Here is a 23336-nt window from a genome sequence, read left to right as displayed (position 1 = left end):
TATTCGAAAATAAATCCAAATTTGATAAACTCAGAGAGAGAGAGAGAGAGAGAGAGAGAGAGAGAGAGAGAGAGAGAGAGTTAGACAGATACATTTATCAGAAAGTCAACCAAGTTGTTACTATCATACGTATATTTTTTACAAGAGGAATGGTTACGTTGATACTTATGTACATTTAAAACCAAATAGTTGTCACGCTCGTCGTATGAAGGAGACCAAGGCGCAGGATGCGTACATTCTCTTCATTAAAAGAATGAACACCAAACTAACAAAAGAACCGTGACGCTACTGATGTGCACAAAGGCAACTATACGTAGACAAGATCCCACAACACAAACCAGGAAATGGCTGCCTAAATATGATCCCCAATCAGAGACAACGATAAACAGCTGTCTCTGATTGGGAAACATAACAGGCCAACATAGACATACAACACCCCTAGACATACAACACCCCTAGACATACAAGACTAGCGTACCCACCCTACTCACACCCTGACCTAACCAAAATATATAGAAAAACAGAGATATCTAAGGTCAGGGCGTGACAGTACTTTCACTTTTACTTTTACTAATTTTCTATTAAAGTATCTTTACTTTTACTCAAGTATGACAATTGAGTACCTTTTCCACCACTGTTAGAAAGTCAACCAAGTTGTTACTATCAGACATATATTTTTTTACAAGAGAAATAGTTATGTTTCTCACGTGTCACATGCACTCATTTAAAGACTTCACACTGGCAGTGTACAAGATAAAACCATTATGACATCACACTGGCAGTGTACAAGATAAAACCATTATGACATCACACTGGCAGTGTACAAGATAAAACCATTATGACATCACACTGGCAGTGTACAAGATAAAACCATTTGGCATCACACTGGCAGTGTACAAGATAAAACCATTATGACATCACACTGGCAGTGTACAAGATAAAACCATTATGACATCACACTGGCAGTGTACAAGATAAAACCATTATGACATCACACTGGCAGTGTACAAGATAAAACCATTATGACATCACACTGGCAGTGTACAAGATAAAACCATTATGACATCACACTGGCAGTGTACAAGATAAAACCATTATGACATCACACTGGCAGTGTACAAGATAAAACCATTATGACATCACACTGGCAGTGTACAAGATAAAACCATTATGACATCACACTGGCAGTGTACAAGATAAAACCATTATGACATCACACTGGCAGTGTACAAGATAAAACCATTATGACATCACACTGGCAGTGTACAAGATAAAACCATTATGACATCACACTGGCAGTGTACAAGATAAAACCATTATGACATCACACAACAGAACACTACAACTGGAACGACAAGCTCAGAAACGGTTGCACACAAAGAAACGTACAAACCACATTTTTGTAAATTCTTCTATTTTAATGAAAATGTTTGTTATTTGCTTGCCTGTGCAGTTACTGTCAGTCCCTCCCTGTTTCCACTAGTAACTCTGTGCAGTACTGTGAACTCTGGCTTCAAGTTATTAGAAATATTTTGAGAATGGCAATGCGAGAAAGGTGCTGCAAATGTTTGTACTTAGAAAAACCGCAGTAATCTGCATCATACGAAGTTCTAATGACAGAATGGGGAAGTGAGAGTTAATTAAAAAGAGACGTCTCTCTTTACTTGAAACTTTCTGATCTGAACTGAAACAGGATACTTGGTTCAGTGAATGTGTCAGCTAAATATGTATCTTCTACTGAACCCTATTAAACTATATAGATAGAGAGACATGGGACAGTCAGTATGATTGTATAACAGATGGGTCAGTCAGTATGATTGTATAACCAGATGGGTCAGTCAATATGATTGTATAACCAGATGGGTCAGTCAGTATGATTGTATAACCAGATGGGTCAGTCAATATGATTGTATAACCAGATGGGTCAGTCAGTATGATTGTATAACCAGATGGGACAGTCAGTATGATTGTATAACAGATGGGTCAGTCAGTATGATTGTATAGCAGGTCTACAGGAAGTCTTCTGTCATTTTGAATACAGAACATAATGGAATCATTTTTCTAGAATTTATTGAAAATATATTTTACAGTTAAAGGCTGTTTCTGCTGAGTGTGAAGTTGGTGTGAGTGTGGGCAGAGATATAGAGAGTACAGTAGTCTAGTGAAGTTGGTGTGAGTAGAGATACAGAGAGTACAGTAGTCTAGTGAAGTTGGTGTGAGTGTGGGGAGAGATACAGAGAGTACAGTAGTCTAGTGAAGTTGGTGTGAGTGTGGGGAGAGATACAGAGAGTACAGTAGTCTTGTCCGGTCCATAACTGCCCATAGTGTGTGTTAACCTGTTTCTGTAGCAAGAGGCAGGTTGATGTAGGATACAAGTACACCCCCTGAACAGAACGCTAGTCTATTGCAGGACCTTACCCCGTCTCCTTACCTTACCCCGTCTCCTTACCTTACCCCGTCTCCTTACCTTACCCCGTCTCCTTACCTTACCCCGTCTCCTTACCTTACCCCGTCTCCTTACCTTACCCCGTCTCCTTACCTTACCCCGTCTCCTTACCATACCCCGTCTCCTTACCTTACCCCGTCTCCTTACCTTACCCCGTCTCCTTACCTTACCCCGTCTCCTTACCTTACCCCGTCTCCTTACCTTACCCCGTCTCCTTACCTTACCCCGTCTCCTTACCTTACCCCGTCTCCTTAAACAGACTATCGGCAGTTGAAACAATCACAAAACATTTCCTGTCCTTGTTTAGGTGAAAAGCTAGGGATGGGTCTGGACAAATGTAACCACTCTCAAATTCATAGACAGAGCTACAGATGGAAGGACTGACCATCCATGATGTCAACATTATAGATTTAACCACGTTCTCAGGATATACAGAGTGTTTTACATTTACTTTGTTTTAACATTGTAGTAAAATAAGTTTATATTCTGGGTTCTGATGGGGTATGACAGCTCAACTAAGCTCAAGAAGCATTTATAAGTTATATTCTTCAAGAATCAATGGGTGTATATCGTTCATTTATTAGTCCAATAATGGACATAGGAACTGCAGAGTGTTTTTGTTCTGACTGGATCAGGGATCAAACCACCAACCTTCCTGACGGAGGGAAGACACAAACCACAGTAATCTGAGATTAATTGATAGAAAAAGATTCTAGGATTTAATTTCACTATGATGTAAAGGTTAACAGTATTCTACAGGTTTTAAATCAATATGCACACATCCTAAAATCTTTTTAAAAAGTTGAAAGATTTAAAAGTTGAAAGATACACAGTTGATTTCAGGTATTACTTACAAACTAGTTGGTTATGATCTAGAGAACTTAATTTCATCTGAATTTTTCTTGTATTTGATGTAATGTATCATAGTATATAGTCCACTTTAATAGCCTTCCTTTGATATGCAATTCTCTAGTAAATGTATTCTGCGTATTTCAGAAAATAGCAGCGCTGCTGAACATCCTGGAGGAAACAGAGTTACAGAGAATTGAAGAAGAGGAACCTGAAGGCAGAATGTTGGTTCTTAGAAAGATATTCAGAGTGAATGAAGGAATAGAGGGGAGAATCCTTCGTCAATTGTCAATGGGTCTGATGGAACAGCTCTCTGTATAAAAGACAGGTCAGATCAGACCTCAGACATAGAACAAGAGCATCAGCTAGACTTCTGACACAGAACCAGACCAGAGCATCAGAGACCAGAGCATCAGAGACCAGAACATCAGAGACCAGAGAATCAGAGACCAGAGCATCAGAGACCAGAGCATCAGAGACCAGAACATCAGAGACCAGAGAATCAGAGACCAGAGTATCAGAGACCAGAACATCAGAGACCAGAGAATCAGAGACCAGAGCATCAGAGACCAGAGCATCAGAGACCAGAACATCAGAGACCAGAGCATCAGAGACCAGAGCATTAAAGACTAGATCATTAGAGACCAGAGCATCAGAGACCATCTCAGACAAAACAATCTTCAGCATCTCAACCATCTCTGAACCATGAAGACCCTGACTGCTCTACTCCTCCTGGGACTGCTCTGCTCCCTCCATACGACGTCTGCAGGTGTGTGTGTGTGTGTGTGTGTGTGTGTGTGTGTGTGTGTGTGTGTGTGTGTGTGTGTGTGTGTGTGTGTGTGTGTGTGTGTGTGTGTGTGTGTGTGTGTGTGTGTGTGTGTGTGTGTGTGTGTGTGTGTGTGTGTGTGTGTGTGTGTGTGTGTGTGTGTGTGTGTGTGTGTGTGTGGAGTAGCCATGTTGTGTAATACGCTGTTGGAGACCCACCTGGAGATCTTTATGTTAACTGTGGTTTATGATCATTTGTTTACAGGTGTAATCTCGTTGGAAACAGCACCTGAATGCTGTATGAAATTCAGCCCGAGGATCCCTCTTAAACAAGTGGTTTCTCTCAGAACAACTTCCAGTAGCTGCGATTGCAAAGCACTGATGTAAGTAAACATAGTCTACTGTAAACCGGAAACATCTGGGCTAGCCTGGTCCCAGATCTGTTTGTGCCTTCACGTCAACTCCTTGTCATGCCAAACATGACCAGGAGTGACAAGGAGTTGGTACGATAGCACAAACACATCTGGAACCAGGCTACATCCAGGCTACACTGTACAAGACAAGATGGAGCATTATATTATAGACTGGATGTTCTGAGAGACAATGTGTTGTGTATCTGTTGCAGTTTCACCACAATGAAAGGGAAGACATTTTGTGTTGACCCTTCTGAAGCCTGGGTCCAGAGTCATGTGACCAAGATTGAGAGCAGATCGACTGCTGCCAAGACGACGATGATGTCATCAACCACCATCACCCCCTAACACCCTAACCCTTGGTGGTGCACTATAAAGGGAATAGGTTGCCATTATTGACGCAAACCTTGTCAGGCATGTTAATACCCTATCTGAGATTGGTATAGAGGAGGATCAATGTAATGTACTAGGTTAATACCCTGTCTGAGATTGGTATAGAGGAGGATCAATGTAATGTACTAGGTTAATACCCTGTCTGAGATTGGTATAGAGGAGGATCAATGTAATGTACTAGGTTAATACCCTGTCTGAGATTGGTATAGAGGAGGATCAATTTAATGAACTAGGTTAATACCCTATCTGAGATTGGTATAGAGGAGGTTCAATGTAATGTACTAGGTTAATACCCTATCTGAGATTGGTATAGAGGAGGATCAATGTAATGTACTAGGTTAATACCCTATCTGAGATTGGTATAGAGGAGGATCAATGTAATGTACTAGGTTAATACCCTATCTGAGATTGGTATAGAGGAGGATCAATGTAATGTACTAGGTTAATACCCTTTCTGAGATTGGTATAGAGGAGGATCAATGTAATGTACTATGTCCAGGATATACAAATTGTTTGTTTTCTATAACTGTAAACATATTTGACATGTAACTATTCAATAACCTATTTAATATTTTATATTTTATAAAGCTGTTGAAGATTTCAAACATCCTGTGAAAGAGTGGTTCATATTATTCAATTAATATATTGATGGGTTGTAACTAGGTCTATTCTACTGATATAGATATTGATGGTTGTAACTAGGTCTATTCTACTGATATAGATATTGATGGGTTGTAACTAGGTCTATTCTACTGATATAGATAATAATGGGTTGTAACTAGGTCTATTCTACTGATATAGATATTGATGGTTGTAACCAGGTCTATTCTACTGATATAGATATTGATGGTTGTAACTAGGTCTATTCTACTGATATAGATATTGATGGTTGAAACTAGGTCTATTCTACTGATATAGATATTGATGGTTGTACCTAGGTCTATTCTACTGATATAGATATTAATGGGTTGTAACTAGGTCTATTCTACTGATATAGATATTGATGGGTTGTAACTAGGTCTATTCTACTGATATAGATATTGATGGTTGTAACTAGGTCTATTCTACTGATATAGATATTGATGGTTGTAACTAGGTCTATTCTACTGATATAGATATTGATTGGTTGTAACTAGGTCTATTCTACTGATATAGATATTGATGGGTTGTAACTAGGTCTATTCTACTGATATAGATATTAATGGGTTGTAACTAGGTCTATTCTACTGATATAGATATTAATGGGTTGTAACTAGGTCTATTCTACTGATATAGATATTGATGTTTGTAACTAGGTCTATTCTACTGATATAGATATTAATGGGTTGTAACTAGGTCTATTCTACTGATATAGATATTAATGGGTTGTAACTACGTCTATTCTACTGATATAGATATTGATGGGTTGTAACTAGGTCTATTCTACTGATATAGATATTGATGGTTGTAACTAGGTCTATTCTACTGATATAGATATTGATGGGTTGTAACTAGGTCTATTCTACTGATATAGATATTGATGGTTGTAACTAGGTCTATTCTACTGATATAGATATTGATGGGTTGTAACTAGGTCTATTCTACGGATATAGATATTGATGGGTTGTAACTAGGTCTATTCTACTGATATAGATATTAATGGGTTGTAACTAGGTCTATTCTACTGATATAGATATTAATGGGTTGTTTCTAGGTCTATTCTACTGATATAGATATTGATGTTTGTAACTAGGTCTATTCTACTGATATAGATATTAATGGGTTGTAACTAGGTCTATTCTACTGATATAGATATTAATGGGTTGTAACTAGGTCTATTCTACTGATATAGATATTGATGGGTTGTAACTAGGTTTATTCTACTGATATAGATATTGATGGTTGTAACTAGGTCTATTCTACTGATATAGATATTAATGGGTTGTAACTAGGTCTATTCTACTGATATAGATATTAATGGGTTGTAACTAGGTCTTTTCTACTGATATAGATATTGATGGGTTGTAACTAGGTCTATTCTACTGATATAGATATTAATGGGTTGTAACTAGGTCTATTCTACTGATATAGATATTAATGGGTTGTAACTATGTCTATTCTACTGATATAGATATTAATGGGTTGTAACTAGGTCTATTCCACTAACACAGATATTGTATTTTTCTACTATACTTTCAATCGTTGTGCTTCTGTCATTTTTTTAATAAATGAAGTCTTCTGAAGAATTCTCTGATATTTATTTTAGCATCAGATTTAAGTGCCTTTAAACGGGTATAGTAGTAGGTGCCAAGCGCACCGGTTTGAGTGTGTCAAGAACTGCCACTCTGCTGGGTTTTCCACGCTCAACAGTTTCCAGGGTGTATCATGAATGGTCCACTACAGAAGGACATCCAGACAACTTGACACAACTGTGGGAAGCATTGGACTCAACATGTGGAGGCGTTGTGGTGCCTTCTTCTCGACTGTGTTGGTGGGTTTGGACCGTGACAGGTCCTTAGCGATGTGGACAGCGAGGGATTTGAACCTCTTGACGCGCTCCACTACAGCCCCTTCCTTGTAAATTGGGGGCGTGTTCGGTCCTCTGTTTCCTGTAGTCCACAATCCGCTCCACAATCCGCTCCAACACTGCTGGGTTTATCACGCTCAACCGTTTCCCGTGTGTATCAATAATGGTCCACCACCCAAATGACACAACTGGGGGAAGCATTGGAGTCAACATGGGCCAGTATCCCTGTGGGATGCTATCGACACCTAGTGTTCATGCCCTGTTGAATTAAGGCTGTTCTGAAGGAAGTACAATATTAGAAAGATGTTCTTAATGTTTTGTACACTCAGTGTGTCTCCCTTTTTGTGGAGATGATTGTTTTAAACCTTACATTTTTCAACTTTGCCAAAAAAAACACCACGGAGCACTCAGTTCTATTCCAGAACACAGGTAAAGAACACCAAGGAGCACTCAGTTCTATTCCAGAACACAGGTAAAGAACACCAAGGAGCACTCAGTTCTATTCCAGAACCCAGGTAAAGAACACCAAGGAGCACTCAGTTCTATTCCAGAACCCAGGTAAAGAACACCAAGGAGCACTCAGTTCTATTCCAGAACCCAGGTAAAGAACACCAAGGAGCACTCAGTTCTATTCCAGAACCCAGGTAAAGAACACCAAGGACCACTCAGTTCTATTCCAGAACACAAGTAAGGAACACCAAGGACCACTCAGTTCTATTCCAGAACACAAGTAAGGAACACCAAGGACCACTCAGTTCTATTCCAGAACCCAGGTAAAGAACACCAAGGACCACTCAGTTCTATTCCAGAACCCAGGTAAAGAACACCAAGGAGCACTCAGTTCTATTCCAGAACACAAGTAAAGAACACCAAGGAATTATTTTCCAGAAACCAGGTAAAGAAGACTAAAACTATCGAGTGCAAATAGACTCATTCTGACTGGTCTGGATGTTCACTATTAAAATAAATCTTCCCTGAGATTAGTTTTTACCACTATTTTACAACACAGGTATCTTATTGTGTGGTTAAATCAGACCCAGTTATGATTGTTATTTTGTTGTGTTGAGCGAGAGCTCCCTTGGTGGGCTTCAAGCTCCCTTGATATCAGCGCTACTGTATTAATGTGATGTGACTAAGCTGAAGGCCTGAGCTTCCCTTGCCTCCGCCTCACGTGGGATCCTTTGCCTTCTATGCCAGGTTCATGGACGTTATAGGCCACGTTCCCCTGCTCAGACATTGCTTGCCTCAACCAATGGTTGAGTGCCACGTCATTGACTGTGCCGTCGGGCACCAGACTGCTATAACATGATGTGGTTGGCTGATCGGTTAAACACCTACCCAGGCGTTGTAAGATCAGCAACATCTGGCCAGAGGAACACACCCTTAAATAAAACGACAGGCCACTGAGATAATATGCTACCATGGCAACCTAAATACATACCGCCAGGCAGCCAAAACTGACTAATCACAGCAGCTTCCTCCTTTCCTATGTTTGACAAGGCATATGCGTGATTGGCTGTAGAGGAGAAAGGTGGAGTTGTGGGCGTGCCTTAGATGGGTTTCGATTAGAACTCACCTGGGCTACGTTCAGTAGGGCACTGCGTTGTGGAATTGTGTCAGCTCTATTCATAGCATTTCTATCTGCAGTGTTCAGTGTATTACAACCTGCTGAACGCAGCCCTGCTGAAGTTAGACTTCTGTAGACTGCATTTTAATCATCACTCTTTTGTCATTTGTATTGCATGAATGTTGCACATTTTATGTTCTGGAAATAATCTGGGATTCACAGATTATTTATTAAAACACATTAAAACTGACTGTCTATAACTTTACAGAATCTATTAGATACTGATCTGAGAATTGTTCATATTTTGATATTTAGGTATTTAGATTTCTACTGATCAATCACTCAGAAATCAATACATCGAAAACAAACATGAAAAGAAAACATTTCAATAAAAATGGTTTATTCTCTTTAATATAGTATTTGTTCTATCCATAGCAGAAAAGAGCCTCCATGCCACTCAGTGCTATTATAGCTTGGACCCCAGGCCAGTGCAGCTCCATACTGACCAACACACATCTCACAGCACAACACCAGTGCCAAACTGACCTGGAGTCAGTCTCTGTATCACATCTGACATCAGCTTATTTGAAAACAGGGGAGTTGAGGTGGGTGGGGTGGGGAGCGGGCAGGGATTTCAGGGGGGGCAGTTCTAGGAGGCAATATCACACCTCATAGCTTGGATCCGATACGTTGTGTGTGACTGGGGCCAAGCAACGCTAGTACCCACGTTGTGAAAGATTTAGGTTTTATCCAAGAGTGTTGTGTGTGTTGCAAGTTGGCGTCTTGCTCCAGTATGGCTGTAGACTTGGAGGCAGATCGTTTCTACCACGAAAGGGTCACAAGTTGAGGTAACAAAGGTTTTCCTGGACGGCAAGAAGGAACAGAGACACGATCAACAGAATGGAAGTCTGGGCTTGTTACAATCTGGGTGTTACAGGTGTGAGAATGTGTACATGTCAGGGTTCTCCCCAGGATTAGTTAACAAGGTGGTGCTGCTGAGCATTTCCTGACATTTCCTGTAATCTACTCAGAAATATTAGAGATTTTGTTTACATAATGGCGCTGCCAGTCCACCAGGTGGCGCCGCTCTAACATTCTTTGGGGAGAACTCTGTGTGTGTGTTACCTCCTCTCTGTCCATCATGTTGCATTGGATCCACTTATTGCCTTGGTGTGTGTGTTGGAGATGGTCTGTTCATTCAGCACTGGATCTGAGGGACACAGAACATGGTAGTCAGGAGACCATCTCTTTCCAATTACCTCTTCATCACTACAGATCAAAGTTTAAAGGGATGGTGAGAGATTCACTCTTCATCAGTGAGAGATTTCTGCAATAAAGTTCTCTGTTACACAGTCAGATGAAAAAGGGCTTAAAGGGATACTTCGGGATTTTTGCAATGATGCCCTTTATCTACTGCAGGCATGCTAGCAGATACCCATAGACTTCCAGTCATTGTGCTAACGCTAGTTAGCATTGGCTCGCGAAACTGCCTCTAACTTCATTCATACTGGACACAGAAACATAAAAACAGTATCTACAAGTTCAACTGACTATAGGAAAGTACATAACTGCTCAAAAAAATAAAGGGAACACTTAAACAACACAATGTAACTCCCAAGTCAATCACACTTCTGTGAAATCAAACTGTCCACTTAGGAAGCAACACTGATTGACAATAAATTTCACATGCTGTTGTGCAAATGGAATAGACAAAAGGTGGAAATTATAGGCAATTAGCAAGACATCCCCAATAAAGGAGTGGTTCTGCAGGTGGTGACCACAGACCACTTCTCAGTTCCTATGCTTCCTGGCTGATGTTTTGGTCACTTTTGAATGCTGGCGGTGCTTTCACTCTAGTGGTAGCATGAGACGGAGTCTACAACCCACACAAGTGGCTCAGGTAGTGCAGCTCATCCAGGATGGCACATCAATGCGAGCTGTGGCAAGAAGGTTTGCTGTGTCTGTCAGCGTAGTGTCCAGAGCATGGAGGCGCTACCAGGAGACAGGCCAGTACATCAGGAGACGTGGAGGAGGCCGTAGGAGGGCAACAACCTAGCAGCAGGACCGCTACCTCCGCCTTTGTGCAAGGAGGAGCGCTGCCAGAGACCTGCAAAATGACCTCCAGCAGGCCACAAATGTGCCTGTCTCACACTGCCCACAAAATGAGGTGAAAACTGAGCTGCACTTCCGAACCTCCTGGCAAATGTATGACCATATTAGAGACACATATTTCCCTCAGATTACACAGACCAACAAAGTATTCGAAAATAAATCCAAATTTGATAAACTCAGAGAGAGAGAGAGAGAGAGAGAGAGAGAGAGAGTTAGACAGATACATTTATCAGAAAGTCAACCAAGTTCTTACTATCATACGTATATTTTTTACAAGAGGAATGGTTACGTTGATACTTATGTACATTTAAAACCAAATAGTTGTCACGCTCGTCGTATGAAGGAGACCAAGGCGCAGGATGCGTACATTCTCTTCATTAAAAGAATGAACACCAAACTAACAAAATAACCGTGACGCTACTGATGTGCATAAAGGCAACTATACGTAGACAAGATCCCACAACACAAACCAGGAAAATGGCTGCCTAAATATGATCCCCAATCAGAGACAACGATAAACAGCTGTCTCTGATTGGGAAACATAACAGGCCAACATAGACATACAACACCCCTAGACATACAACACCCCTAGACATACAACACCCCTAGACAGACAAGACTAGCGTACCCACCCTAGTCACACCCTGACCTAACCAAAAAATATAGAAAAACAGAGATATCTAAGGTCAGGGCGTGACAGTACTTTCACTTTTACTTTTACTAATTTTCTATTAAAGTATCTTTACTTTTACTCAAGTAAAAGTCCTCTCCCCTGTAACTATTCCCCAGGTCGTTGCTGCAAATGAGAACGTGTTCTCAGTCAACTTACCTGGTAAAATAACGGTAAAATAAAAAATAAATAAAAAAGTATGACAATTGAGTACCTTTTCCACCACTGTTAGAAAGTCAACCAAGTTGTTACTATCAGACATATATTTTTTTACAAGAGAAATAGTTATGTTTCTCACGTGTCACATGCACTCATTTAAAGACTTCACACTGGCAGTGTACAAGATAAAACCATTATGACATCATACTGGCAGTGTACAAGATAAAACCATTTGGCATCACACTGGCAGTGTACAAGATAAAACCATTATGACATCACACTGGCAGTGTACAAGATAAAACCATTATGACATCACACTGGCAGTGTACAAGATAAAACCATTATGACATCACACTGGCAGTGTACAAGATAAAACCATTATGACATCACACTGGCAGTGTACAAGATAAAACCATTATGACATCACACTGGCAGTGTACAAGATAAAACCATTATGTCATCACACTGGCAGTGTACAAGATAAAACCATTATGACATCACACTGGCAGTGTACAAGATAAAACCATTATGACATCACACAACAGTACACTACAACTGGAACGACACGCTCAGAAACGGTGGCACACAAAGAAACGTTCAAACCACATTCTTGTAAATTCTTCTATTTTAATGAAAATGTTTGTTATTTGCTTGCCTGTGCAGTTACTGTCAGTCCCTCCCTGTTTCCACTAGTAACTCTGTGCAGTACTGTGAACTCTGGCTTCAAGTTATTACAAACATTTTGAGAATGGCAATGCGAGAAAAGTGCTGCAAATGTTTGTACTTAGAAAAACCGCAGTAATCTGCATCATACGAAGATCTAATGACAGAATGGGGAAGTGAGAGTTAATTAAAAAGAGACGTCTCTCTTTACTTGAAACTTTCTGATCTGAACTGAAACAGGATACTTGGTTCAGTGAATGTGTCAGCTAAATATGTATCTTCTACTGAACCCTATTAAACTATATAGATAGAGAGACATGGGACAGTCAGTATGATTGTATAACAGATGGGTCAGTCAGTATGATTGTATAACCAGATGGGTCAGTCAGTATGATTGTATAACCAGATGGGTCAGTCAGTATGATTGTATAACCAGATGGGTCAGTCAGTATGATTGTATAACCAGATGGGTCAGTCAGTATGATTGTATAACAGATGGGTCAGTCAGTATGATTGTATAACCAGATGGGTCAGTCAGTATGATTGTATAACCAGATGGGACAGTCAGTATGATTGTATAACAGATGGGTCAGTCAGTATGATTGTATAGCAGGTCTACAGGAAGTCTTCTGTCATTTTGAATACAGAACATAATGGAATTATTTTTCTAGAATTTCTTGAAAATATATTTTACAGTTAAAGGCTGTTTCTGCTGAGTGTGAAGTTGGTGTGAGTGTGGGCAGAGATATAGAGAGTACAGTAGTCTAGTGAAGTTGGTGTGAGTAGAGATACAGAGAGTACAGTAGTCTAGTGAAGTTGGTGTGAGTGTGGGGAGAGATACAGAGAGTACAGTAGTCTAGTGAAGTTGGTGTGAGTGTGGGGAGAGATACAGAGAGTACAGTAGTCTTGTCCGGTCCATAACTGCCCATAGTGTGTGTTAACCTGTTTCTGTAGCAAGAGGCAGGTTGATGTAGGATACAAGTACACCCCCTGAACAGAACGCTAGTCTATTGCAGGACCTTACCCCGTCTCCTTACCTTACCCCGTCTCCTTACCTTACCCCGTCTCCTTACCTTACCCCGTCTCCTTACCTTACCTTACCCCGTCTCCTTACCTTACCCCGTCTCCTTACCTTACCCCGTCTCCTTACCATACCCCGTCTCCTTACCTTACCCCGTCTCCTTACCTTACCCCGTCTCCTTACCTTACCCCGTCTCCTTACCTTACCCCGTCTCCTTACCTTACCCCGTCTCCTTACCTTACCCCGTCTCCTTAAACAGACTATCGGCAGTTGAAACAATCACAAAACATTTCCTGTCCTTGTTTAGGTGAAAAGCTAGGGATGGGTCTGGACAAATGTAACCACTCTCAAATTCATAGACAGAGCTACAGATGGAAGGACTGACCATCCATGATGTCAACATTATAGTTTTAACCACGTTCTCAGGATATACAGAGTGTTTTACATTTACTTTGTTTTAACATTGTAGTAAAATAAGTTTATATTCTGGGTTCTGATGGGGTATGACAGTTTAACTAAACTCAAGAAGCATTTATAAGTTATATTCTTCAAGAATCAATGGGTGTATATCATTCATTTATTAGTCCAATAATGGACATAGGAACTGCAGAGTGTTTTTGTTCTGACTGGATCAGGGATCAAACCACCAACCTTCCTGACGGAGGGAAGACACAAACCACAGTAATCTGAGATTAATTGATAGAAAAAGATTCTAGGATTTAATTTCACTATGATGTAAAGGTTAACAGTATTCTACAGGTTTTAAATCAATATGCACACATCCTAAAATCTTTTTAAAAAGTTGAAAGATTTAAAAGTTGAAAGATACACAGTTGATTTCAGGTATTACTTACAAACTAGTTGGTTATGATCTAGAGAACTTAATTTCATCTGAATTTTTCTTGTATTTGATGTAATGTATCATAGTATATAGTCCCCTTTAATAGCCTTCCTTTGATATGCAATTCTCCGGTAAATGTATTCTGAGTATTTCAGAAAATAGCAGCGCTGCTGAACATCCTGGAGGAAACAGAGTTACAGAGAATTGAGGAAGAGGAACCTGAAGGCAGAATGTTGGTTCTTAGAAAGATATTCATAGTGAATGAAGGAATAGAGGGGAGTTTCACTCGTCAATTGTCAATGGGTCTGATGGACCAGCTCTCTGTATAAAAGACAGGTCAGATCAGACCTCAGACATAGAACAAGAGCATCAGGTAGACTTCTGACAGAGAAACAGACCAGAGCATCAGAGACCAGAACATCAGAGACTAGAGCATCAGAGACCAGAGCATCAGAGACCAGCGCATCAGAGACCAGAGCATCAGAGACCAGAGCATCAGAGACCAGAGCATCAGAGACCAGAGCATCAGACACTAGAACATCAGAGACCAGAGCATCAGAGACCATCTCAGACAATACAATCTTCAGCATCTCAACCATCTCTGAACCATGAAGACCCTGACTGCTCTACTCCTCCTGGGACTGCTCTGCTCCCTCCATACGACGTCTGCAGGTGTGTGTGTGTGTGTGTGTGTGTGTGTGTGTGTGTGTGTGTGTGTGTGTGTGTGTGTGTGTGTGTGTGTGTGTGTGTGTGTGTGTGTGTGTGTGTGTGTGTGTGTGTGTGTGTGTGTGTGTGTGTGTGTGTGTGCGTGCGTGCGTGCGTGCGTGCGTGCGTGCGTGCGTGCGTGCGTGCGTGCGTGCGTGCGTGCGTGCGTGCGTGCGTGCGTGCGTGCGTGCGTGCGTGCGTGTGTGTGTGTGTGTGTGTGTGTGGAGTAGCCATGTTGTGTAATACGCTGTTGGAGACCCACCTGGAGATCTTTATGTTAACTGTGGTTTATGATCATTTGTTTACAGGTGTCATTGAGTTGGAAACAGCACCTGAATGCTGTATGAAATTCAGCCCGAGGATCCCAATTAAACAAGTGGTTTCTCTCAGAACAACTTCCAGTAGCTGCCCTCGCAAAGCACTGATGTAAGTAAACATAGTCTACTGTAAACCGGAAACATCTAGGCTAGCCTGGTCCCAGATCTGTTTGTGCCTTCACATCAACTCCTTGTCATGCCAAACATGACCAGGAGTGACAAGGAGTTGGTATGATAGCACAAACACATCTGGAACCAGGCTACATCCAGGCTACACTGTACAAGACAAGATGGAGCATTCATATTATAGACTGGATGTTCTGAGAGACAATGTGTTGTGTATCTGTTGCAGTTTCACCACAATGAAAGGGAAGACATTTTGTGTTGACCCTTCTGAAGCCTGGGTCCAGAGTCATGTGACCAAGATTGAGAGCAGATCGACTGCTGCCAAGACGACGATGATGTCATCAACCACCATCACCCCCTAACACCCTAACCCTTGGTGGTGCACTATAAAGGGAATAGGTTGCCATTAGTGACGCAAACCTTGTCAGGCATGTTAATACCCTATCTGAGATTGGTATAGAGGAGGATCAATATAATGTACTCAAGAAACAACTTCCGGCGCCGACCGAGATGGCCGCCTCGCTTCGCGTTCCTTGGAAAATATGCAGTATTTTGTTTTTTTATGTGTTATTTCTTACATCGGTACCCCAGGTGATCTTAGGTTTCATTACATACAGTCGGGAGGAACTACTGAATATACGATTAACGTCAACTCACCATCGTTCCTACCAGGAATATGACTTTCCCGAAACGGATCCAGTGTTTTGCCTTCCACCCAATACAATGGATCTGATCCCAGCCGGCGACCCTACGCGACGCCGTAAAAGGGGCAAACGTAGCGGTCTCCTGGTCAGGCTTCGGAGACGGGCACATCGCACTCCACTCCCTAGCATACTACTCGCCAATGTCCAGTCTCTTGACAATAAGGTCAGCCTCTTCAACCTCAGGAGGCTGAAGAAATTCGGCTTGTCACCAAAAGCACTCACAAACTTCTACAGATGCACAATCGAGAGCATCCTGTCGGGCTGTATCACCGCCTGGTACGGCAACTGCTCCGCCCACAACCGTAAGGCTCTCCAGAGGGTAGTGAGGTCTGCAGAACGCATCACCGGGGGCAAACTACCTGCCCTCCAGGACACCTACACCACCCGATGTCACAGGAAGGCCATAAAGATCATCAAGGACAACAACCACCCAAGCCACTGCCTGTTCACCCCGCTATCATCCAGAAGGCGAGGTCAGTACAGGTGCATCAAAGCAGGGACCGAGAGACTGAAAAACAGCTTCTATCTCAAGGCCATCAGACTGTTAAACAGCCACCACTAACATTTAGCGGCCGCTGCCAACATACTGACTCAACTCCAGCCACTTTAAAAATGGGAATTGATGGAAATTATGTAAAAATGTACCACTAGCCACTTTAAACAATGCCACTTAATATAATGTTTACATACCCTACATTACCCATCTCATATGTATATGTATATACTGTACTCTATATCATCTACTGCATCTTGCCATCTTTATGTAATACATGTACCACTAGCCACTTTAAACTATGCCACTTTATGTTTACATACCCTACAGTACTCATCTCATATGTATATACCGTACTCTATACCATCTACTGCATCTTGCCTATGCCGTTCTGTACCATCACTCATTCATATACCTTTATGTACATATTCTTTATCCCTTTACACTTGTGTGTATAAGGTAGTAGTTGTGGAATTGTTAGGTTAGATTACTTGTTGTTATTACTGCATTGTCGGAACTAGAAGCACAAGCATTTCGCTACACTCGCATTAACATCTGCTAACCATGTGTATGTGACTAATAAAATTTGATTTGATTTGATGTAATGTACTAGGTTAATACCCTATCTGAGATTGGTATAGAGGAGGTTCAATGTAATGTACTAGGTTAATACCCTATCTGAGATTGGTATAGAGGTTAAATGTAATGTACTAGGTTAATACCCTATCTGAGATTGGTATAGACGTTCAATGTAATGTACTAGGTTAATACCCTATCTGAGATTGGTATAGAGGAGGATCAATGTAATGTACTAGGTTAATACCCTATCTGAGATTGGTATAGAGGAGGATCAATGTAATGTACTAGGTTAATACCCTATCTGAGATTGGTATAGAGGTTCATTGTAATGTACTATGTCCAGGATATACAAATTGTTTGTTTGTCTAAAACTGTAAACATATTTGACATGTAGCTATTCAGTAACCTATTTAATATTTTATATTTTATAAAGCCATTGAAGCTTTAAGACATATTCTGTGAAAGAGCGGTTCATATTATTTAATTAAATTTACTTTAATGATATTGTGATGGATTGATGGGTTGTAACTAGGAATATTCTAATACACTGATATAGATATTAATGGGTTGTAACTAGGTCTATTCTACTGATATAGATATTAATGGGTTGTAACTAGGTCTATTCTACTGATATAGATATTGATGGTTGTAACTAGGTCTATTCTACTGATATAGATATTGATGGTTGTAACTAGGTCTATTCTACTGATATAGATATTGATGGGTTGTAACTAGGTCTATTCTACTGATATAGATATTGATGGGTTGTAACTAGGTCTATTCTACTGATATAGATATTGATGGTTGTAACTAGGTCTATTCTACTGATATAGATATTGATGGTTGTAACTAGGTCTATTCTACTGATATAGATATTGATGGGTTGTAACTAGGTCTATTCTACTGATATAGATATTGATGGTTGAAACTAGGTCTATTCTACTGATATAGATATTGATGGGTTGTAACTAGGTCTATTCTACTGATATAGATATTGATGGTTGTAACTAGGTCTATTCTACTGATATAGATATTGATGGTTGTAACTAGGTCTATTCTACTGATATAGATATTGATGGTTGTAACTAGGTCTATTCTACTGATATAGATATTGATGGTTGTAACTAGGTCTATTCTACTGATATAGATATTGATGGTTGTAACTAGGTCTATTCTACTGATATAGATATTGATGGTTGTAACTAGGTCTATTCTACTGATATAGATATTGATGGTTGTAACTAGGTCTATTCTACTGATATAGATATTGATGGTTGTAACTAGGTCTATTCTACTGATATAGATATTGATGGGTTGTAACTAGGTCTATTCTACTGATATAGATATTGATGAGTTGTAACTAGGTCTATTCCACTGATATATATATTAATGGGTTGTAACTAGGTCTATTCTACTGATATAGATATTAATGGGTTGTAACTAGGTCTATTCTACTGATATAGATATTAATGGGTTGTAACTAGGTCTATTCTACTGATATAGATATTAATGGGTTGTAACTAGGTCTATTCCACTAACACAGATATTGTATTTTTCTACTATACTTTCAACCGTTGTGCTTCTGTGATTTTTTAAATAAATGAAGTCTTCTGAACAATTCTCTGATATTTATTTTAGCATCAGATTTAAGTGCCTTTAAACGGGTATAGTAGTAGGTGCCAAGCGCACCGGTTTGAGTGTGTCAAGAACTGCCACTCTGCTGGGTTTTTCACGCTCAACAGTTTCCAGGGTGTATCATGAATGATCCACTACACAAGGACATCCAGACAACTTGACACAACTGTGGGAAGCATTGGACTCAACATGTGGAGGCGTTGTGGTGCCTTCTTCTCGACTGTGTTGGTGGGTTTGGACCGTGACAGGTCCTTAGCGATGTGGACAGCGAGGGATTTGAACCTCTTGACGCGCTCCACTACAGCCCCTTCCTTGTAAATTGGGGGCGTGTTCGGTCCTCTGTTTCCTGTAGTCCACAATCCGCTCCACAATCCGCTCCAACACTGCTGGGTTTATCACGCTCAACCGTTTCCCGTGTGTATCAATAATGGTCCACCACCCAAATGACACAACTGGGGGAAACATTGGAGTCAACATGGACCAGTATCCCTGTGGGATGCTATCGACACCTAGTGTTCATGCCCTGTTGAATTAAGGCTGTTCTGAAGGAAGTACAATATTAGAAAGATGTTCTTAATGTTTTGTACACTCAGTGTGTCTCCCTTTTTGTGGAGATGATTGTTTTAAACCTTACATTTTTCAACTTTGCCAAAAAAAACACCACGGAGCACTCAGTTCTATTCCAGAACACAGGTAAAGAACACCAAGGAGCACTCAGTTCTATTCCAGAACACAGGTAAAGAACACCAAGGAGCACTCAGTTCTATTCCAGAACCCGGGTAAAGAACACCAAGGAGCACTCAGTTCTATTCCAGAACCCAGGTAAAGAACACCAAGGAGCACTCAGTTCTATTCCAGAACCCGGGTAAAGAACACCAAGGAGCACTCAGTTCTATTCCAGAACCCAGGTAAAGAACACCAAGGACCACTCAGTTCTATTCCAGAACACAAGTAAGGAACACCAAGGACCACTCAGTTCTATTCCAGAACACAAGTAAGGAACACCAAGGACCACTCAGTTCTATTCCAGAACACAGGTAAAGAACACCAAGGAGCACTCAGTTCTATTCCAGAACCCAGGTAAAGAACACCAAGGAGCACTCAGTTCTATTCCAGAACACAGGTAAGGAACACCAAGGAATTATTTTCCAGAAACCAGGTAAAGAAGACTAAAACTATCGAGTGCAAATAGACTCATTCTGACTGGTCTGGATGTTCACTATTAAAATAAATCTTCCCTGAGATTAGTTTTTACCACTATTTTACAACACAGGTATCTTATTGTGTGGTTAAATCAGACCCAGTTATGATTGTTATTTTGTTGTGTTGAGCGAGAGCTCCCTTGGTGGGCTTCAAGCTCCCTTGATATCAGCGCTACTGTATTAATGTGATGTGACTAAGCTGAAGGCCTGAGCTTCCCTTGCCTCCGCCTCACGTGGGATCCTTTGCCTTCTATGCCAGGTTCATGGACGTTATAGGCCACGTTCCCCTGCTCAGACATTGCTTGCCTCAACCAATGGTTGAGTGCCACGTCATTGACTGTGCCGTCGGGCACCAGACTGCTATAACATGATGTGGTTGGCTGATCGGTTAAACACCTACCCAGGCGTTGTAAGATCAGCAACATCTGGCCAGAGGAACACACCCTTAAATAAAACGACAGGCCACTGAGATAATATGCTACCATGGCAACCTAAATACATACCGCCAGGCAGCCAAAACTGACTAATCACAGCAGCTTCCTCCTTTCCTATGTTTGACAAGGCATATGCGTGATTGGCTGTAGAGGAGAAAGGTGGAGTTGTGGGCGTGCCTTAGATGGGTTTCGATTAGAACTCACCTGGGCTACGTTCAGTAGGGCACTGCGTTGTGGAATTGTGTCAGCTCTATTCATAGCATTTCTATCTGCAGTGTTCAGTGTATTACAACCTGCTGAACGCAGCCCTGCTGAAGTTAGACTTCTGTAGACTGCATTTTAATCATCACTCTTTTGTCATTTGTATTGCATGAATGTTGCACATTTTATGTTCTGGAAATAATCTGGGATTCACAGATTATTTATTAAAACACATTAAAACTGACTGTCTATAACTTTACAGAATCTATTAGATACTGATCTGAGAATTGTTCATATTTTGATATTTAGGTATTTAGATTTCTACTGATCAATCACTCAGAAATCAATACATCGAAAACAAACATGAAAAGAAAACATTTCAATAAAAATGGTTTATTCTCTTTAATATAGTATTTGTTCTATCCATAGCAGAAAAGAGCCTCCATGCCACTCAGTGCTATTATAGCTTGGACCCCAGGCCAGTGCAGCTCCATACTGACCAACACACATCTCACAGCACAACACCAGTGCCAAACTGACCTGGAGTCAGTCTCTGTATCACATCTGACATCAGCTTATTTGAAAACAGGGGAGTTGAGGTGGGTGGGGTGGGGAGCGGGCAGGGATTTCAGGGGGGGCAGTTCTAGGAGGCAATATCACACCTCATAGCTTGGATCCGATACGTTGTGTGTGACTGGGGCCAAGCAACGCTAGTACCCACGTTGTGACAGATTTAGGTTTTATCCAAGAGTGTTGTGTGTGTTGCAAGTTGGCGTCTTGCTCCAGTATGGCTGTAGACTTGGAGGCAGATCGTTTCTGCCACGAAAGGGTCACAAGTTGAGGTAACAAAGGTTTTCCTGGACGGCAAGAAGGAACAGAGACGCGATCAACAGAATGGAAGTCTGGGCTTGTTACAATCTGGGTGTAACAGGTGTGAGAATGTGTACATGTCAGGGTTCTCCCCAGGATTAGTTAACAAGGTGGTGCTGCTGAGCATTTCCTGACATTTCCTGTAATCTACTCAGAAATATTAGAGATTTTGTTTACATAATGGCGCTGCCAGTCCACCAGGTGGCGCCGCTCTAACATTCTTTGGGGAGAACTCTGTGTGTGTGTTACCTCCTCTCTGTCCATCATGTTGCATTGGATCCACTTATTGCCTTGGTGTGTGTGTTGGAGATGGTCTGTTCATTCAGCACTGGATCTGAGGGACACAGAACATGGTAGTCAGGAGACCATCTCTTTCCAATTACCTCTTCATCACTACAGATCAAAGTTTAAAGGGATGGTGAGAGATTCACTCTTCATCAGTGAGAGATTTCTGCAATAAAGTTCTCTGTTACACAGTCAGATGAAAAAGGGCTTAAAGGGATACTTCGGGATTTTTGCAATGATGCCCTGTATCTACTGCAGGCATGCTAGCAGATACCCATAGACTTCCAGTCATTGTGCTAACGCTAGTTAGCATTGGCTCGCGAAACTGCCTCTAACTTCATTCATACTGGACACAGAAACATAAAAACAGTATCTACAAGTTCAACTGACTATAGGAAAGTACATACACTGCTCAAAAAAATAAAGGGAACACTTAAACAACACAATGTAACTCCAAGTCAATCACACTTCTGTGAAATCAAACTGTCCACTTAGGAAGCAACACTGATTGACAATAAATTTCACATGCTGTTGTGCAAATGGAATAGACAAAAGGTGGAAATTATAGGCAATTAGCAAGACATCCCCAATAAAGGAGTGGTTCTGCAGGTGGTGACCACAGACCACTTCTCAGTTCCTATGCTTCCTGGCTGATGTTTTGGTCACTTTTGAATGCTGGCGGTGCTTTCACTCTAGTGGTAGCATGAGACGGAGTCTACAACCCACACAAGTGGCTCAGGTAGTGCAGCTCATCCAGGATGGCACATCAATGCGAGCTGTGGCAAGAAGGTTTGCTGTGTCTGTCAGCGTAGTGTCCAGAGCATGGAGGCGCTACCAGGAGACAGGCCAGTACATCAGGAGACGTGGAGGAGGCCGTAGGAGGGCAACAACCCAGCAGCAGGACCGCTACCTCCGCCTTTGTGCAAGGAGGAGCACTGCCAGAGCCCTGCAAAATGACCTCCAGCAGGCCACAAATGTGCCAGTCTCACACTGCCCACAAAATGAGGTGAAAACTGAGCTGCACTTCCGAACCTCCTGGCAAATGTATGACCATATTAGAGACACATATTTCCCTCAGATTACACAGACCAACAAAGTATTTGAAAATAAATCCAAATTTGATAAACTCAGAGAGAGAGAGAGAGAGAGAGAGAGAGAGAGAGAGAGTTAGACAGATACATTTATCAGAAAGTCAACCAAGTTGTTACTATCATACGTATATTTTTTACAAGAGGAATGGTTACGTTGATACTTATGTACATTTAAAACCAAATAGTTGTCACGCTCGTCGTATGAAGGAGACCAAGGCGCAGGATGCGTACATTCTCTTCATTAAAAGAATGAACACCAAACTAACAAAAGAACCGTGACGCTACTGAT

General features: G+C 41.2%; 1 protein-coding gene and 4 long non-coding RNA genes across 7 annotated transcripts; 4 read left to right on the top strand and 1 right to left on the bottom strand.

The window, feature by feature from the left end:
- The first annotated feature begins 4829 nt into the window (after nucleotides 1-4829).
- Nucleotides 4830-7091, top strand: LOC139575484 (uncharacterized). The gene is made up of 2 exons (XR_011674952.1): nucleotides 4830-5608; nucleotides 5688-7091. It is a non-coding gene; the product is annotated as an uncharacterized lncRNA (long non-coding RNA).
- A 681-nt stretch (nucleotides 7092-7772) lies between these two features.
- LOC139575491 (uncharacterized) lies at nucleotides 7773-9189 on the top strand. Its single transcript, XR_011674959.1, has 2 exons — nucleotides 7773-8016; nucleotides 8146-9189. It is a non-coding gene; the product is annotated as an uncharacterized lncRNA (long non-coding RNA).
- A 133-nt stretch (nucleotides 9190-9322) lies between these two features.
- Nucleotides 9323-22169, bottom strand: LOC139575489 (uncharacterized). Of its 3 annotated transcripts, none has more exons than XR_011674955.1 (3): nucleotides 22055-22169; nucleotides 10065-10245; nucleotides 9323-9802 (listed from the first exon to the last, which is right to left on the bottom strand). It is a non-coding gene; the product is annotated as an uncharacterized lncRNA (long non-coding RNA). The 3 variants fall into 3 exon arrangements; XR_011674956.1 differs by lacking the exon at nucleotides 22055-22169 and adding an exon at nucleotides 16211-16229 and having other exon boundaries at nucleotides 10065-10149; XR_011674957.1 differs by lacking the exon at nucleotides 22055-22169 and adding an exon at nucleotides 14419-14540 and having other exon boundaries at nucleotides 10065-10149.
- LOC139575488 (C-C motif chemokine 13-like) lies at nucleotides 14781-17831 on the top strand. The gene is made up of 3 exons (XM_071400489.1): nucleotides 14781-15077; nucleotides 15419-15536; nucleotides 15780-17831. Exons 1-3 carry the CDS (start codon nucleotides 15014-15016, stop codon nucleotides 15913-15915), a joined length of 318 nt encoding a protein of 105 aa, XP_071256590.1. The 5' UTR covers nucleotides 14781-15013; the 3' UTR covers nucleotides 15916-17831.
- LOC139575490 (uncharacterized) lies at nucleotides 19627-21045 on the top strand. Its single transcript, XR_011674958.1, has 2 exons — nucleotides 19627-19872; nucleotides 20002-21045. It is a non-coding gene; the product is annotated as an uncharacterized lncRNA (long non-coding RNA).
- Nucleotides 22170-23336: the final 1167 nt, after the last annotated feature.

This window comes from Salvelinus alpinus, chromosome 5 (genome assembly GCF_045679555.1).
Source record: "Salvelinus alpinus chromosome 5, SLU_Salpinus.1, whole genome shotgun sequence".
Taxonomy (NCBI): Eukaryota; Metazoa; Chordata; class Actinopteri; order Salmoniformes; family Salmonidae; genus Salvelinus; species Salvelinus alpinus.
Note: the sequence above shows the minus strand (reverse complement) of the source record. Positions and strands in the feature narration are given on the sequence as shown.

Coding starts and splice junctions, on each gene's coding strand:
- LOC139575488 (XM_071400489.1), top strand. CDS start 15,014: ATGAAGACCCTGACTGCTCTACTCCTCCTGGGACTGCTCTGCTCCCTC. Junction 15,078..15,418: donor CCTCCATACGACGTCTGCAG/GTGTGTGTGTGT, acceptor ATTTGTTTACAG/GTGTCATTGAGTTGGAAACA. Junction 15,537..15,779: donor TGCCCTCGCAAAGCACTGAT/GTAAGTAAACAT, acceptor TATCTGTTGCAG/TTTCACCACAATGAAAGGGA.